This window comes from Hypanus sabinus, chromosome 19, assembly GCF_030144855.1.
Source record: "Hypanus sabinus isolate sHypSab1 chromosome 19, sHypSab1.hap1, whole genome shotgun sequence".
NCBI classification, from domain to species: Eukaryota; Metazoa; Chordata; class Chondrichthyes; order Myliobatiformes; family Dasyatidae; genus Hypanus; species Hypanus sabinus.
The window spans coordinates 31670688-31688917 of record NC_082724.1 but is presented as its reverse complement, the minus strand read 5'-3'; the positions used below and the strand labels follow the sequence as shown (position 1 = coordinate 31688917).

At 41.0% G+C, this 18230-nt stretch overlaps 1 protein-coding gene across 9 annotated transcripts in view; it reads right to left on the bottom strand.

The window, feature by feature from the left end:
- slc25a26 (solute carrier family 25 member 26) overlaps positions 1 to 18230 on the bottom strand; it is a 252743-nt gene that overhangs the window by 10713 nt on the left and 223800 nt on the right. For 2 of the 9 annotated variants that reach the window (XM_059944284.1, XM_059944283.1), the window contains exon 11: positions 1975 to 2056. The exons of the other annotated variants lie outside the window; for them this stretch is intronic. In XM_059944284.1, the coding sequence (XP_059800267.1) occupies positions 2011 to 2056 (46 nt within the window). In that variant the 3' untranslated portion in view covers positions 1975 to 2010. The remainder of the gene's footprint in view (positions 1 to 1974; positions 2057 to 18230) is intronic. 9 annotated transcript variants of the gene reach the window in all.

Below are 18230 nucleotides of genomic sequence, written 5' to 3'. Positions count from 1 at the left end.
CCCCCTCCAGTTCATGTACAATTCTGTACAGGCCCCTCCTTCTCTGGAAGAAAGTCCAGCGATCCAAAAACCTGAAGCCCTTCCTTCTGCACCATCTCCATATCCATGTGTTAAACTGGATGACTGACCCATTTCTGGTGATACTAGCACATAGCAGCAATACGGACCACAACCCTGAAGGCCTGTCCTTTAACTTGGCTCAGTCACCTCTTAATTGTTTCCTTGATCATTATTTCTAAAAGCTGTCCTGGAAACAAAACAACTGGATGACAAGGGGTCCATTCAACCCATTGTGTTTGTACCAGTTGTGGAAGTGTCATCAGGCTTATCCCATCTGACATCCAGCCCTGTAGGACATATGCATGTCCAAGTTCTGCTTAAATATGATGAGGGCTCCTGTTTCACCCATTCCTTTGAGGCAGTAATTCCCAGATTTGCCCGGCTGCAGAAGCTTTTCCTTCACAAAACTACTGTTCCTTCTATCAATTTCTCGTTGTTGACCCAATCTAGGAAACATGTTCTTCTAGTTAATATATCCATCTGCACTTTCTGACAAAAGGAACAACTGTTCCTTTCCCTTTGATTTGAATACAAAATAACATCTGTGAGATCACTGGGTAAATGCTTCCAAACACAAGACAACTTTTAGTTAGCTTCTTAGTTTAAAAATATCCCTATTATCTGTAAAAAAAAAACCTTGTGAACAATTAAGGATTGTTAATTTTATATTTAAGTTATTAAACAGACTTTAAAATGCTTTTAAAATTCTTTCAACTTTTTTTCACTTTTCTTATTTAAGTTTATTTTTGGTTTAAATTTTACACGGTCTTGATTATTTTAAATGCATCAAGAACTTTAAGTGTATCTAAATGAGTGGATTGGCTCAGCTGTGTTAAGACATACACAGCTCATATTTTTTCCTCCGTTCTATAGGCAAGGCATGTAACAGACACTGATTACAATCCTACTACAGCTCACAAGATGCTTCTGCTAAAGATCTCAGCCATGCTGAGTCTCTGCCAGCAAGTTCTGAGGTTGAGGAAAGCAAAGTCTTTATTTCAGAGATTTTGCAGTCACTTGGCAGGGGTCTGCACTGACGTGAAAACCCACTGACTCCCCATCTTCAATTCCCCCTTGCTTTCTAATTGTAAACTTGGTCACTTTGTTTACAAAATGCTATTTACCAAAGGTAGAAACCATGCAATTCCAAAATTGCATTTGGACCCTGTACTGACAATAAGGATTTGGGATTTTCCCTGGGATTTTTCTTTTGTTTGCCAATTTGATATGGCATAGGAGGAACAGGTAATTACGTCAACGGAGACGAGAAAATCTGCATCTATCAGCTTCCCAGCTCTTTACTTCATCCCTTCCTCTCTTCCAGTTTCATCTATCACCTATCAAACTACCAGTTTGTACTTCTTCCCTCCCCTCTCACCAGCCTCTTGCTCTAACATCACATCTTTTATTCCAGTCCTGAAGAAGGGTCTCAGCCTGAAAAGTCGACTGTTTACTCTTTTTCATAGATGCTGCCTAGACTGCTGAGCTCCTCCAACATTTGTGTGTGTGTTGGTTGGTTAGGTAAGGCAACTGTTCAAAGAAACGCAACAGATTTCCGCTATATTTTGTTCCCAATCTGCATAACTTAAAGAACTGCAAACCAAAATACCCTTCTAACAACTGGTGACAGATTTTTGAATTCAGCCCAATGAACTGCCAGGATAAAAATGTGAAGGGGGAAGTGCATTAATGGGGAGTACTTACTGGTCAAAGCACAGACCCAATTGTACATTAATAAAATACCTGTATCTGCAATAACAGTCTTACATTTTGGACATCTACCATTTATAATAACCCAGTTGTTGGACTTCTAAGTCCCTGACTATTTGTGTCTGATTGGCTTTGGTATCAAGTTTTCATAAAATTGTAACAAATTACAAATTAGGAATCCAACTAACGTGGTATAAAAATTACCTTGTGAAAGAAGAAATCAGATCATTTCCTGTTGTTTTATGTATTGGTGACTCGGGGGAACTCATGACATAAACTGAAATGACTAAACAAAGAATTCATTTCCAACATTTTAATATCATCCTCTGGTAGTGAAATAGACAATGATGCTTCTATGCTACAATAAATAAATGCACATACAGTACATCTTTTCCACTTCTCATTTTTTTTCCCAGGGAGTTAAACATAAATCTGTGTCTGCTATGTACTTGCTCCTCACTCAATCAACTTGTCTAAAACGTCTTGAAGCGGTGCAGACTCGAGGGGCCAAATGGTCTACTTCTGCACCTATTGTCTATTGAAACCTCTCTGCTTCATCCTGACAACCCCACCCACGCAGGTCATCAACCAGTTTAGGAATATTTGATTTGGTTCTCTCATCCAAAGCACTGGTATCTATTGTTAATAGCCGCAGCCCTATGAGTCATCACCTGCCACCTAAAATAGAATCTACTCATTTCCTGTCAACCAGATTACAATCCATATCAAATTATAACCTCTTATCTCACGTGTTAATCTTACACATTAACCTCCAACATGGGACTTTATTGAAGGCTAACTGAAAATCTAAACACATCATAACCCTTATCTCCTCTACATTCTCAAAAAACTCCAGCAGGTATAGTAAAACCAATTACCACTTCATAAACCAGTGCAGACTTTATCCAATTACAATGATACCTTCTTAACACTTGTTGTGTTTTCACATACTTTAGCATTTTCCTTATTACTGATAGGTTCTTTTAAGATTGTTACAGACTGGGATGGTAGAGTGCAGAAGCTCCCATACCTATTAAATTTTCCCAATGGCGTGCATCTGAAATAATAAGTATACTGGTTTGAATACTGTTGAGGGGAATGGCCTACCAATGGAGAGTTGCAACAACTAAGTGCCTGGCACTGAGTTTACCTCTGAGACTCAGAAGGGAAGGGGAAAAAGAAGACTGCGGTAGCGATAGGGGATTCCATTGTAAGAGGAGTAGACGTGAGACTCTGTGGACGTGAAAGAGACATGTTGCTTCCCAGATATCAGGGTCAGGGATGTCTCGGATTGGGTCCAAAGGGGAAGGTGAGCAGTCAAAAGTTTCAGTGCATTTTGGCACCAGTGACACAAGTAGGAAAAGCGAGGAAGTCCTGAAGTGAGAATATAGGGAGCTAGGTAAAAAGTTGAAAAGCAGGACCTCCAGGATTGCAATCTCTGGACTGCTGCCTGTGCCACACGTCACTGAGGATAAAAATAGAAACTGGTGCGGTGGGGTGGGGTCAGATATCTGGATCTTCGAGATCTCTTCTAGGGAAGGTATGACTTGTACAAAAGGAATGAGTTACATCTGAACCTGAGGGAACCAATATCGTTGCAGGCAGTTTGATGAGGGTTTAAACTTGGCAAGGGAATGCAAACTGAAGTGATAAGGCCGAGGATTGTTGGTTGACTGTTTGTTGACAAGTAGAGGCAGTGTGTTGTGAGACTGTCAGGAAGGACAGGCAGATGATAGGGCAAAATTGCAGTCAGTGAGATGAGCTGTAGTGTAAAATTGAAAAGGGTGACGGATACAGGGATGAGTGTGTTGTGGCGACCCACTTTCTGCGCAGGTGAACCGGCTCACAAATAGCCAGCATGCGGGGAGAAACTTTGGTAACGCACCTCTGACGTCATTTCCGCCTGGAGAGGGCGGGCACTATGGATTAAATGCCAACGCCGCGAAGTTTGAATAAACTAGTCTCAAAACGACTTACGTGTTGTTATTTCAGCACTGTGACTTTCTGGACACTGCGACCACGCGTGTGGTTTAGCCAAGCAGAAGCCCAGTTCCAGATTCGGCAGATATCTTCTGATTCCACGTGTTACTACCACGTGGTGAACGCCCTTGACCAGGAGACGGCCGCCCAGGTTGCGGATTTCATACAGTCGCCCCCGGAAGAAGGCAAATATGAAGCATTCAAAGCGCTGCTCATTGGGACCTTTGGCCTCTCGCGGCATGAGCGGGGTGCCCGCCTGCTTCACCTGGGTGGTTTGGGAGGCAGACTGCCGTCAGCATTGATGAACGAGATGCTGGCCCTGGCCGACGGACACAAGCCCTGCCTCATGTTCGAGCAAGCGTTCCTAGAGCAGCTGCCCGAGGACATACATCTGCAGCTGGCCGACGCAGATTTCAGCGACCCCCGGAAGGTGGTGGCCCGGGCAGACGTGCTGTGAAAAGCCAAGAGGGAGAGCGTGACGTCCGTCAGTCAGATTACCAGGCCACGCGCCCAACAGCGGACCAGACCAGGCCCGGCAGGGGGGCGCACACAACACAGAGACAGGAGTGAGGAGGGGAGTGAACGGTGGTGTTTCTACCACCAGCGGTGGGGCACAGAAGCCCGCCGTTGCTGCCCGCCCTGCAAGGGCCAGGGCCAGCTGCCGATAATGACTATGATGGCTGGCCACCAGGACAGCCTCTTGTACGTCTGGGACAAACGCAACTGCAACAAAATCACCCGCAACAGAAGGCCAGGACCCACCCCGAGGGCCGCAAACGGCAGCACGATACGGACCTATGGCATCCGCACAGTGCAACTGCAGTTCGGCGCCAGCCGGTTCACGTGGGACTTCACAAATTCACTGGCTGCCGTGGCCCAACCACTCCTGGGGGCAGAGTTCTTGTGAGCTCACAGCCTGCTGGTCGACTTGCAAGGGAAAAGACTGGTACATGCTGAGACTTTCCAGATGTTCTCCCTGGGTGAAGCCAAGTTGCTGGCCCCATACCTGGACTCCATCACGCTGTCGGACAATGAATTCACCAGAATCCTGGTGGACTTTCCATCAATTCTGGCACCACCGTTCACGGCAGCCATGCCCAGACACAGGGTACAGCACCACATCCCGACCCAGGGACCACCCCTCCATGCCCGTGCACGAAGGCTCCCCCCAGAAAAGCTCCGCCTGGCGAAGCAGGAGTTCAAGAGGATGGAGGAATTGGGGATCGTACGGCGGTCCGACAGCCCATGGGCCTCCCCCCTGCACATGGTGCCCAAAGCAGCTGGGGGTTGAAGACCATGCGGCGACTACTGCAGACTGAACGAGGCTAATAGGAGGGGCGGAGTTTCAAGATGGCGACGTAGACATCTGCCTTCGGGCGCTCTTCATTGTTTAAACTATAATCACCCTTTAATCAAATCTTTTCGTACTTAATTACATGGGTTGATACTCACGATTTATTTCTTTTTTAAAATAATACTTGATTTAATCTTTTCAAACTTAAAACGTCTGTATCTAAGAAATCGTCTAAAGACCCTCCATCTCTTGAGGCAATCTCCAGTCTTCTGGATACTAAACTGGATACTAAATTTGCAAGTCTGGAAAATAAGCTTACTGCAAAAATGTCTGAGCTTGAAGAAGTCGTTAGATCGTTTGATACCAAGCTTCAATCGCAGGCAGCAGATATTGAACGGCATGAAGAAAAGTTTGCGGCTCTTGACAAGTTAATTTGTGAAAAAATACGTACTATTGAAACTTTGGAGGAGAAGTTACGGTCGACCATTAAAATAGTGGAGCAGAGTAAGTTTAAAATCACCGATCTTGAAAACCGATCTCGCAGACAAAACTTGCGTATTATCGGACTTCCCGAAAATGTTGAGTCTGGTGACTTAACTGAATATTTCTCTAACTTACTGTGGGAAATTTTCAGTGAGGACGCTTTGCGGGCTAAACCTACTATTGATCGTGCTCACAGAGTTTCGAGATTTTCGATCTCGAGGGATAAGCCACGAGCTGTGATTGTTCGCCTCCATTATCCTCGGGAGAAAGAGCTTTTAATCCGATTAGCTCGTCAGAAAGGTATGATTTCTCACAGAAACATCAAGTTTCGAATTGTTGAAGATTATTCATTTGATGTGATGAAGGCGAGAATCACTTTTAAACCAGTGATGGCAGAGATTCATTCGATTGGACTTAAACAAGTTTTAAGATACCCAGCGAATCTCAGAATTACGTTGAGTGATAACAGTCAGCGCTTCTTTAATACTCCGGAAGAAGCGAAGAAATTCGACGAAGAATATCGGTCTTCTAGTACAAGTTGAACTATGTGTTATGTTGAAGAATTTTTGGAGAGAAGATGCCATTTCGTTTTGGGCTTTAACTTATGAAACTGCGGTATAGCTTTTTACTTTGGTCTGTAGACCTGGTCTTTTTTTATTATCATGGTTTATAGAAGCTCTTCTAATTTTACTATAATGTTTTTTTTTTCTTTCTTAATTCTTTTCTTCTGAATTGGATATCCATGTTAATACTCTGTAATAATGATTTATTTTTTAAGATGGCGTTTCTTCTTCCCATAAGACTTTGCTTTCCGTAAGCATTTATTTGCTTGTACTTGAAAATGGGACGAATGTTTTGGACCTTTTTTTTTATATATTGTAGTGATAATTGAATCCTTTTTTAATCCTTTTTTGATGACCTTTCTTTTAATAGATCGGTGAATTTACACTTATATTCTGTAATATGGTTTTTTCAAAATGTCGTTTCTTCTTCCCATCAGTCTCTGTTTTTGAAACGTCATTTTCTTGTATCTGAATATGGAATCTTTCCTTAAAGGTATATTACACTATTTTAAACTTTAATGTTTATCCTTTTTTACTAATGTTCTTTTGCTTTGTTATATTATTTTTTCATTTTGATTGATATATTCTTTCTTTTTACAACCCTGTATTTATATCTGGGTGTTATATAGTCTTTTTTCTTTCTTTTCATGAAGTTGCCATCTTGAAATGGGGGTAATATTAGTATTAGTTCGTGCGCCTGCCGCTTGGCTCTTTTTCGAGGGGTTGGGGGAGGGGGTAGGGATCTTTTTTCACGCTTTTGCTTTTTATTTTTTTGCTTTTAGTTTATGGGCCAACTTTAGATTATTAATATTGTTGAAGTGTCATGTTCTCCGGTTGCTCCTGAATCTTTTTTCCTTCTTCCTGAATTATGGGTTATGTATTTTTTTAACCTTTTATGATATATACAATTAGTATTGGCATGATGGATAAGTCTATTAATTTTATCTCTTGGAATACTAATGGTTTAAATCATCTGATTAAACATAAAAAAATATTTAAAGTATTCCATAGACTAAATGCTAATATTATTTTTGTACAGGAGACCCATATTAGGAGGGAGGATAATCAACGCTTTTTTAGATTCTGGGTTCTGGAAGGGTCAACAATTTCACTCGAATTGTAATGCCAAAATTAGGGGTGTGTCTATTTTTATAGACCCCTCAATTTCGTTTACACATTATGAAATTATTTCTGATCCACAGGGCAGATTTTTGTTGATAACTGGCTTACTTTTTAATCGAAAAGTGGCTCTAGTTAATATTTATGCTCCAAACTTTGACTGCCCTGAATTTTTTAAACGTTTATTTACTTCCCCCCCCTAATCTAAATGAATATATGCTGATAATGGGTGGAGATTTCAACTGTTGTCTGAATCCTTCGATGGATAGATCTAAACCTATTCGAATTCTTCCCAATAGATCAGCCTTACTTATTAATTCCTTTATGGTTGATTCGGGAATTACTGAAATATGGCGGTTTTTGAACCCTAAAGATAAAGAATTTTCGTTTTTTTCACGTTTATCACAGTTATTCTAGAATTGATTATTTCCTTATTGATCATCGTTTATTAACAGTTGTTACTGATTGTAAATATGACTCTATTGCCATTTCGGATCATGCACCTTTGAAGTTATCTATCAAGATTTCGGACTGGTACTTTTTTACATTCGACATGGTCTTGCTCTAAAATTCAAACTTTTTGGACAAATTTAAGACTTTTACTGGAACAAATTACAGGAGCACAATTTCCTCATAATCCAATATTACTTTTACTAGGTGATATTGAAGGGATAAAACCGAAACTCAAACTAAATAAGTATCAGAAAGAATTTATAAAAATTGCAGTTGCAGTAGCCAAAAAAGCTATTGCAGTTATTTGGAAATCGGATACACATTTAAGTATAGACTCGTGGAAGAAAGAAATCTATGGCTGTATTCCATTAGAAAAAATTACTTATAATTTAAGAGATAAATATGAAACATTTCTGAAAATTTGGAGCCCTTATTTACAAAAGACAGGATTAAATATATAGATGCTCTGAAGATGAAACAATTGGTTATTAGGGGAAAGAAATAAATATACATGTTAAAGTTATTACGAATTCCATGGAGCATGTAGAGATCTTCCAACAACCAGGCATTCTTTCTTTCTTTCTTTTTTTTTCTTTCTTTCTCTTTTTTTTCTATAGGGCAGTTAGGGGGGAGGGGTTAAGGGGAGGGGGTAAGGATTATATACATTGTTTTTTTCATACTTTACTTTGTAACTACTTAAAAATGCAATAAAAAAAAGTTTAAAAAAAAAGATTTCGAACTCTTTCAATAATACTAGATCTTGGAGACTTAATGCTACTTTGTTTCAAGATCCAGAATTTATCACCGTCATAAAACAGCAAATTGACTTGTTTTTTTCAACAAACTATACCAAAGAGATTGACAGAAGAATACTTTGGGACTCTTTTAAGGCTTTTATCCGTGGACAAATTATCTCATATTCTGTCGGTAAAAGAAAACAAAGATATTTAGATATTGCTTTATTAGTGGATAAAATTAAAGAAATTGATAAGATTTATTCCGTGACTCCTACAAAAGAACTCTATAAGAAGAGAGTTGAGCTTCAAATGGAACATAGTTTACTATTATCTTCTTCAATTGAGAATCAATTAATTAAGACTAGGGCTCAATTTTATATTCATAGTGATCGAACTGGTAAATTGTTAGCTAACCAATTAAAAGCTATTTCGACTAAGCGACAAATTATTAAAATTCGTAAACAAGACGGTAATCTGACTACTGATCATAAAGAAATTAATAATACACCAAGATTTTTATAAATCTTTATATCAATCAGAATTTGATGGCGATCTATCCATGATGGATAATTTTTTTAACAATTTGAATATTCCTAAACTGACAGATGAAGATCGGAGCTTGTTCGATGCTCCTATTTCTATGGCTGAAATAGGAGAGACTATCTCATCAATGAATTCAGGGAAAGCTCCTGGTCCTGATGGTTATATTATAGAATTTTTTAAAACTTTTTCTTCTTTGCTTTCCCCTTGGTTATGTGAAATCTTTAATGATGCATTTACTAAGAAGAGACTAACCCAGTCTTTTTATGAAGCTACTATCTCTCTAATTCTTAAAAAAGATAAGGATCCTACTCTATGTGCATCTTATCGCCCTATATCGCTATTAAATGTAGATTCTAAGATTCTTACAAAAATTTTAGCTATTAGATTAGAAAAGTTACTATCACAAATTATTTCAGAAGACCAAACTGGTTTTATTAGGAACCGGTATTCCTTTTTTAATGTTAGAAAATTGATTAATATAATTTACATTTCTTCACCCACAACCTCAGAATTATTTCATTAGATGCTGAAAAAGCTTTTGATAGAGTTGAATGGACATACTTATTTAATGCCTTGAGAAATTTTAATTTTAGTCCTAATTTTATATCATGGATTAAATTAATATATTATAAACCTGTTGCTTCTGTTCTTACAAATAATTACAGATCCCCTTTTTTTCAATTATCTCGTGGTACGAGACAAGGTTGTCCCTTAAGTCCTTTATTATTCAATATTGCATTAGAACCTTTAGCCATTGCTATTCGTGAATCCCCTAATATTTTTGGTATTACCCGTAATGAGAAGTTATACAAGTTATCACTTTATGCTGATGACTTGTTGTTATATATTTCTGATCCTGACAGGTCTATTCCCGCTATTTTATCCTTATTGGTTCAATTTGGTAGTTTTTCTGGTTATAAACTAAACTTGGATAAGAGTGAATTATTCCCTTTAAATGCGCAAATTTTATTGAATGACAGGATACCATTTAAAGTTGTTACTGATAACTTTATTTATTTAGGTATAAAAATTACCAAGAAATATAAAGATTTATTCAGATTGAATTTTTTACCTATGCTTCATCAGATTCAACAACTTACTACAAGATGGTCTCCTTTATCCTTATCATTAGTTGGCCGGATTAATGCTATTAAAATGATGATTTTACCAAAATTTTTATATTTATTTCAAGCCTTACCAATTTTTATTCCTAAATTTTTTTTTGATAACATTGATTCAAAAATTTCCTCATTTGTGTGGCAAAATAAAAACCCCAGGTTAAGTAAAAGGCAGCTACAAAAATCTAAAAAAGATGGTAGTTTAGCTTTACCTAACTTTAGATTTTACTATTGGGCGAATAATATTCGAAATTTAATATATTGGAAATTAGATTTGGATTCACCATTGTGCCCACAGTGGGTAAATTTAGAATGCAAAGATGCACAAGGATATTCTCTATTCTCTGTTCTTGGTTCTTCCTACTGATTTAGTTAAATTCAATAAACAGTTATCCAACCCTATTGTCAAGCATACATTACGAATTTGGTTTCAATTTCGTAAGTTTTTTACTCTGAAAAACTTTGTTCTAGATAGTCCTATCTTACTTAACTTCTTTTTTAAACCTTCTTTGACAGATCAAGCTTTTAGCATATGGAAAAGGGAAGGTATAATATGTTTTTGAGATCTTTTTTTTGAAGGTAGTTTGATGTCTTTCGACCAACTTTCCAACAAATTTAAGTTACCTAAATCTAATTTTTTTAGATACTTACAAATCAGAAATTTTTTACATAAAGTTCTACCATCCTTCCCCAATTCAACTTTGATAGATTTTTCAGATATGATTTTTACCTTGAATCCTTGTCAGAAGGGATTAGTGGCTCTTATTTATAATATGATTATGAAGATACAACCAGAAATATCAGGCAGAATTAAACAAGAATGGGAAAAAGAACTTCAATATAATATATCAACAGAAAAATGGGAAAAAATTCTACAAATGGTTAATTCTTCTTCTATATGTGCTAAACATGCTTTAATACAATGTAAGGTTGTACATAGAGCCCATATGTCTAAAGATAAACTTGCTCGATTCTATTCTCATATTAACCCTCAATGTGACAGATGTCATTTAGATGTGGCCTCATTGACCCACATGTTTAGGTCATGTCCCACTTTACATGACTATTGGAAGGACATATTTGCTATTATTTCCTCAATTTGGAATATTGATTTATAACCTCATTTTATTACTGCAATTTTTGGTATACCAAATGAGGATGGTAACCGGTTTTCCTTCAATTAGACGAATGATCGCCTTTGTAACATTAATGGCCAGAAGGTCTATATTACAAAATTGGAAAGAAGTAAATCCTCCTACCACGTTGCAGTGGTTCTCTCAAACTATTTCTTATTTGAGCTTAGAAAAAATTAGAAGCACTATTTTTGACTCATCAATTAAATTTGAAGAAACTTGGGGACCGTTCATTCGACATTTTCATATGAATTAATTTGGTCTCTTCCAGATCTTTTCTCTTTTTATTCTTGTTCAGGTATGGAGTTCCGGAGTTTTTGACACTATCATATACATATAAACTGTTATTATTGCCCATGTTAGTTTAGTTTAGGTTTTATTTTTTTTTCAATATGTATTCTTTTTTCTTGCATTTTTAAAATTTTTTTCTTCTTTTGATGATTATTCTTGTTCTTTTTCATGTATAATTAATATAGGTTAGATTGATTAATGTACTATTTTATTTGCTGATATTTTAGTAAGATATTGTTATTCTATTACTAATTTAACTAAGTCTAATGTACTCATAACCTATTCAATATTACGATATATTTTTTTTATATATGAAATTCAATAAAAAGATTGAAAAAGAAAGACTGAACGAGGCTACCACTCCAGACCGCTACCCCGTGCCGCACATACAGGACTTTGCAGCAAACCTGCACAGGGCAAGAATCTTTTCCAAAGTAGACCTCGTCTGGGGATACCATCAAATCCCAGTGCACCCTGAAGACATCCCCAAAACAGCACTCATAACCCTGTTCAGCCTGTTCGAGTTCCTCCAAATGCCGTTCGGCCTGAAGAATGCCACACAGACATTCCAGCGGCTAATGGATGCGGTGGGACGCGACCTGGACTTTGCGTTCATCTATTTGGACGACATCCTTATAGCCAGCAGTAGTCGTCAGGAGCATCTGTCCCACCTCCGCCAGCTCTACTCACGCCTGAGTGATTTCAGCCTCATGATCAACCCGGCCAAATGCCAGTTCGGTCTCGATACTATTGACTTCCTGGGCCACAGGATTACCAAAGACAGGGCAACACCTCTGCCCGCCAAGGTAGATGAGATCCGCCACTTTGGCCGGCCCAACACAGTCAAAGGCCTGCAGGAGTTCGTTGGTATGGTGAACTTCTACCACCGTTTCCTCCCCTCAGCAGCCCGTATCATGCGCCTTTTGTACACCCTGATATCGGGTAAAGGCAAGGACATTACTTGGGATAAGGAGGCTGCAGCCGCTTTCGTTAAAGCCAAGGAAGCCTTGGCAGATGCCGCAATGCTGGTGCACCCCAAACGGACGTTCCGACTGCCCTCATGGTGGACACATCTGACACAGCAGACGGTGGGGTGCTGGAGCAACTCATCGAGGGGCGCTGGCAACCCTTGGCATTCTTCAGCAAGCACCTACAACCACCCGAACTCAAGTACAGTGCTTTCAACCGGGAGCTGTTGGCACTGTATCTGGCAATCCAGCATTTCAGGTACTACTTAGAAGGCAAGCCGATCATCACATTCATGGACCACAAACCGTTGACCTTTGCGTTCACGAAGGTGTCCGATCCCTGGTCGGCTCGCCAGCAGTGACATCTGTCCTACGTCTCGGAGTACACGACGGACATTCAGCATGTCTCGGGAAAGGACAACATCGTGGCGGACGCACTCTCCAGACCAGCTGTCCAGGCCCTGTCCCTATGCAGCACTGGCGGAGGCAGGCAAACGACAAGATGCCCAGCTACAGGACCGCAGTCTCGGGTTTGCAGCTGCAAGACTTTCTCGTAGGCCCAGGTGAGAGGACCCTCTTGTGCGACGTGGCTACCGGCCAACCTCGCCCCATCATCCTGGCAGCCTGGAGGCGGCGAGTTTTCGACTCCATACACGGTTTGGCGCACCTATCTATCAGGACAACCATCCGGCTGGTCTCCAGCAAGTTCGCGTGGCACGGACTTTGCAAGCAGGTCAGTGAATGGGCCAGAACGTGCGCGCAGTGCCAAACAGCCAAGGTGCAGCGGCACACTAAAGCCCCGCTGCAGCAGTTCAAACCCACGCACTGGAGGTTCATGTGGATATCGTGGGCCCCCTACCAGTGTCCTGAGGAGCGCGGTAACTCCTAACAATGGTAGACCGGTTCACGAGGTGGCCAGAGGCGGTCCCGCTCACCGACACATCTGCTGATTCCTGCGCCCGATTGCAACCTGGGTATCTCGCTTCGGGGTACTGCCCCACATTACCTCCAGTTCACCTCCAGCCTGTGGTCGGCTGTGGTCGGCTGTGGCCAGCCTGTTGGGAATGCAGCTACACCACACTACTGCCTACCACCCACAGTCCAACGGACTAGTGGAACGCTTCCACCGTCACTTGAAGTCGGCTCTCATGGCCCGCTTAAGAGGACCTAACTGGGTGGACGAGCTTCCCTGGGTCCTGCTTGGAATTTGCGCAGTGCACAAAAAGGATCTGTATGCCTCGTCGGCCGAGTTGGTGTACGGCGTGCCCCTGGCTGTCCCAGGAGAGTTCATACCAGCCCCAAGGGGACAAGAAGAAGAACCTGCAGCTGTCCAGGACAGGCTACGCGAAAGGCTCGGCAACCTGGCCCCTGTACCAACTTCACAGCATGGTTTGTGTTTGTACGAAGGGGCGGACACCGGGCACCGCTACAGCAGCCGTACGAGGGGCCGTTCAAGGTGATCAGCAACACCGGGTCCACATATGTTCTGGACATTGGGGGGAAAAAGCAGGTTTTCACGGTGGACCGACTCAAACCAGCCCATGTGGACTTGGCCCAGCCGGTCGAGGTTCAGGCACCACGGCGCAGAGGCAGACCTCCCAAACAGAGGCTGATCCAGACTGTGGACATTGAGGGGGTGTATCGCCAGTTGTGGGGGGGGGGGGGTTATGTGGCGACCCACTTTCTGCGCAGGCGAACCAGCTCTCAAATAGCCAGCACGCGGGGAGAGACTTTGGTAATGCACCTCTGATGTCATTTCCACCTGGAGAGGGCAGGCGCTAGGGATTAAATGCCAGCGCCGCGAAGTTTGAATAAATTAGTCTCGAAACGACTTACTGACTGCGTGCCGTTATTTCAGCGCTGTGTGTAGCACATCGCTACAGTGTTATATTTGAATGCACACAGTAAATGGAATAAAGTAGATCCTGTAACACAGTTAAAGATTGGCAGGTATGACCTTGTGGGCATCAGTGAGTTCCAGCTGAAAGAAGATTATAGTTGTGAGCTTAACATCCAAGGATGCATGTTGTATCGAAAGAACAGGCAGGTAGGCAGAGGGTTGGTGTGGCTCTGTTGGTAAAACACGAAATCAAATCCTTAGAAAGAGGTGAAATAGTATTGGAAGAATTATAATCTTTGTGGGTAGAATTAATAAACTGTAAAGGTAAAAAAACCCTGACTGGAGTATATACAGGTCTTCGAACAGTAGCCAGGATGTGGGCTACAGATTACAATATGAGATAGAAAAGGCAAGTCAAAAGAGGGCAATTTTACACCAATCCCGAGGGATTTTAATAGCAGATAGATTGGGAAAATTAGTTTGGTGCTGGATCTCAAAAGAGAGAATTTGTAGATTGCCTACAAGATGGTTTTTTAGAGCAGCTTTAGACGGCTTTTTAGAGAAGTCACGAATAATATGCCAGAAGTTTGGGAATGCCAGGGGCAGAAGTAAGTGCAGTTGTTATTACCAAGGAGAAGGGTGCTTGGGAATCTGAAAGGTCTGAAAGTAGATAAGTCACTTGGAACAGATGGACTACACCACAGGGTTCTGAAAGAGGTAGCTGAAGAGATTGTGGAGACAGTAGTAATGATCTTTCAAGAATCACTAGAATCTGGAATGGTTCCAGAGGACTGCAAAATTGTTAATGTTACTCAACTCTTCAGGAGTGAGGGACGCAGAAGAAATTTGATTTTGAAATTGGATTGGACAGGCTAGATGCAGGAAGATTGTTTCCAATGTTGGGGAAGTCCAGAACGAGGGGTCACAGTTTAAGGATAAAGGGGAAGCCTTTTAGAACCGAGATGAGGAAAAACTTCTTCACATGGAGAGTGGTGAATCTGTGGAATTCTCTGCATGGGAAACAGTTGAGGCCAGTTCATTGGCTATATTTAAGAGGAAGTTAGATATGGCCCTTGTGGCTAAAGGGATCAGGGGTATGGAGAGAAAGCAGGTACAGGGTTCTGAGTTGGATGATCAGCCATGATCATACTGAATGGCGGTGCAGGCTCAAAGGGCTGCATGGCCCACTCCTGCACCTATTTTCTATGTTTCCATGTTTCTAAAGCAAATTATAGGTCAATTAGTCTGACCCTAATAGTTGGGAAGATGTTGGAGTTGATTGTTAAGGATGTGGTTTCAGGGTACTTGGAGGCATATAGTAAAACAGGCCAAAGTCAGCATAGTTTCCTTAAGGGAAAAACTTGATTGACAAATCTGTTAGAATGCTTCAAGGAAATAACAAGTAGGATGGACAAAGGAGAGTCAACAGATATTGTGTACTTGGATTTTCAGACAGCCTTTGATAAGATGCCACACGAGGCTGCTTAACTAGATAAGATCCTATGGTTTTACAGGAAAGACACTAGCATCGATAGAGCATTGGTTAAGAGTGGGAGGCACAGTGGGAACAAAGGGAGCTTTTTCTGATTGGCTGCCTGTAACTAGTGGTGATCCGCAGGGGTAGGTGTTAGGGCCGCTTCTTTTTACGTTGTACTTGGATGATGGAATTGATAGCTTCGTGGCCCAGCTTGTAGATGATACGAAGATAGGTGGAGGGGCAGGTAGTGCTCAGGAAGCAGGGAGGCTACAGAAGGACTTAGACAGATTAGAAGAATGGGCAAAAAAGTGGCAAATGGAATACAGTGTCAGGAAATGTATGGCCATGCATTTTGGCAGAAGAAATAAAAGCATATACCATTTTCTAAATGGGGAAAAAAATTCAAAAATCCTAAGAGCAAAGGGACTTGGGAATCCTTGTGTAGGATTCCCTAAAGGTTAATTTGCAGGTTAAGTCTAAGGTGAGGAAGGCAAGTGCAATGTTAACATTCATTTTGAGAGGACTAGAATACAAAAGCAAGAATGTAATGCAGAGGTTTAATAAGGCACGACTAGCAAGGTCTCACCTGGAGTATTATGAGCAGTTCTGTGCCCCTTATTTAAGAAAGCACGTCCTGACATTGGACAGGGTTCAGAGGAGGTTCATAAGAATGATTCTGGGAATGAAAGGCTTATCATGTGAGGAACAATTGATAGCTCTGGGCCTTGACTCACTGGAATTTAGATAAATGAAAGAGCGATCTCATTGAAACCCATCAAATATTGAAAGGCTCAGAAAGAGTGGATCTGAAGAGCATATTTCCCACGGTAGGGAGTCTAGGACCAGAGGACACAGCCATTTAGAACAGCTAAGAGGAGGATTGCCTTTAGCCAGAGGGTGCTGAATCAGTGGAATTTGTTGTACAGGTGGCTGTGGAAGCCAGGTCACTGACGTAGTTCAGGTGGAGGTTAATAGATTTTTGATTAATCAGAGCACGAAAGGTTATGGGAAGAAGGCAGGAGAATGAAGCTGAGAGGGAAATGGATAAGCTATGATCTAATGGTTGGACAGACTTGATGCCTGCCTGAATGGTTTAACTCTCCTCCCATGTCTTATGGTCTAAATAGCCCCTGACAACCAAGTTCAGCTCTTAACCTTTACGTGTAGCTTAGCTATTAAGCTTGGCACACCATTTCTACTGACAAAGGGGCAAAGATGAGTTACTGGTGCCTTAAAACCAATCATTCGGGGCAGATGGGACTCATCAGCCGAGGCTGGCAGCTCATCTAGGAGAAAGAAAACTCTGATCTCAAAACTCTGTTGCCTTGCAGCTATACTCACTCAAGCAGGCAGCTTCGGGAGTAAATTCCAAGGAAATATCCAGAGTTGGTGTCTCTAAGGCAGTCTGACATTGAGTTCAACATTGACTAGCAACTCCTGCAACGGCACTGGTGCCACACTATATTGGTCTCTGCTGTTCCTTTGGACTCATCAGCTGAGTGGAGAGGGGGAAGCTTGCTACATGGAAACAGATTGTTCTCTATATCATATTGCCCTGTCTTAAGCATCACATTGACAGCTGGTTTGCAACATCCATGGTCAACCCCAATGGAGGGCCTCCTCAATATTGCCGATACTTATCTAACTTCCATGATTTAGTTCTCTTTTACTTAAATACTGGGATTATATTTATCCCCCTCTTCCCATTTTCCATGATCTTTGGAAAATGACCATTAACTCATCAACAATTAGGTTCCTGGCATGGTCTTGGATGGTACTAGAATCTTCATATTTCACAGTGCATTGGTAATGTTAGTTTTCTCTAACCCAATCAATCAGTCAACATTTATTTTAAACAATTGCATCATCTAAAGAAGATACTTCGCTATACTGGTTGCAACATCTCATTTTCCACTACATTTCAAGGCTTAATCACATTAATTTAATTGAAAATAATAAAAATATACTGCCAAGGTACACATTTATGACTGTCAGCTCACTGTCTGCAAATATGTCAATCTAAATATCAACCATCCAGCACCTGGAGAAATGGAACAATAGTGAGTACCCAGCTCCTGCAGGGTTAATGACTAGGTAATGCATGTTCTTGCATTTTTCTACAAGCAACAACTTTTAATTAATTAAACAATGACTTTTGACTTCAACATTTTTCCATTTCTGCCCTCCAAGATCAGTGTCTTTTCTAATAGCTATTGCTGAGTCCAGGCTTTGATTTGGACAACAAAAAGCCCAAAGTGAGGCCATTCTCTTAAATATTGTGAATGACCAGCTCAGAGCCGCTGTAGCTCTCTGACTCAATATCTCCCACTCTCCTTCAGGTGCCAACCAATCCCATGTTTGTTCCTGAGTTTTGCTTGTGGACTATATGAAAAAAAAAACCTCCTAAGAGTCTTTGAAACTTCCAATAATCAATTCCAGGATAATAACAATAATAAGCATT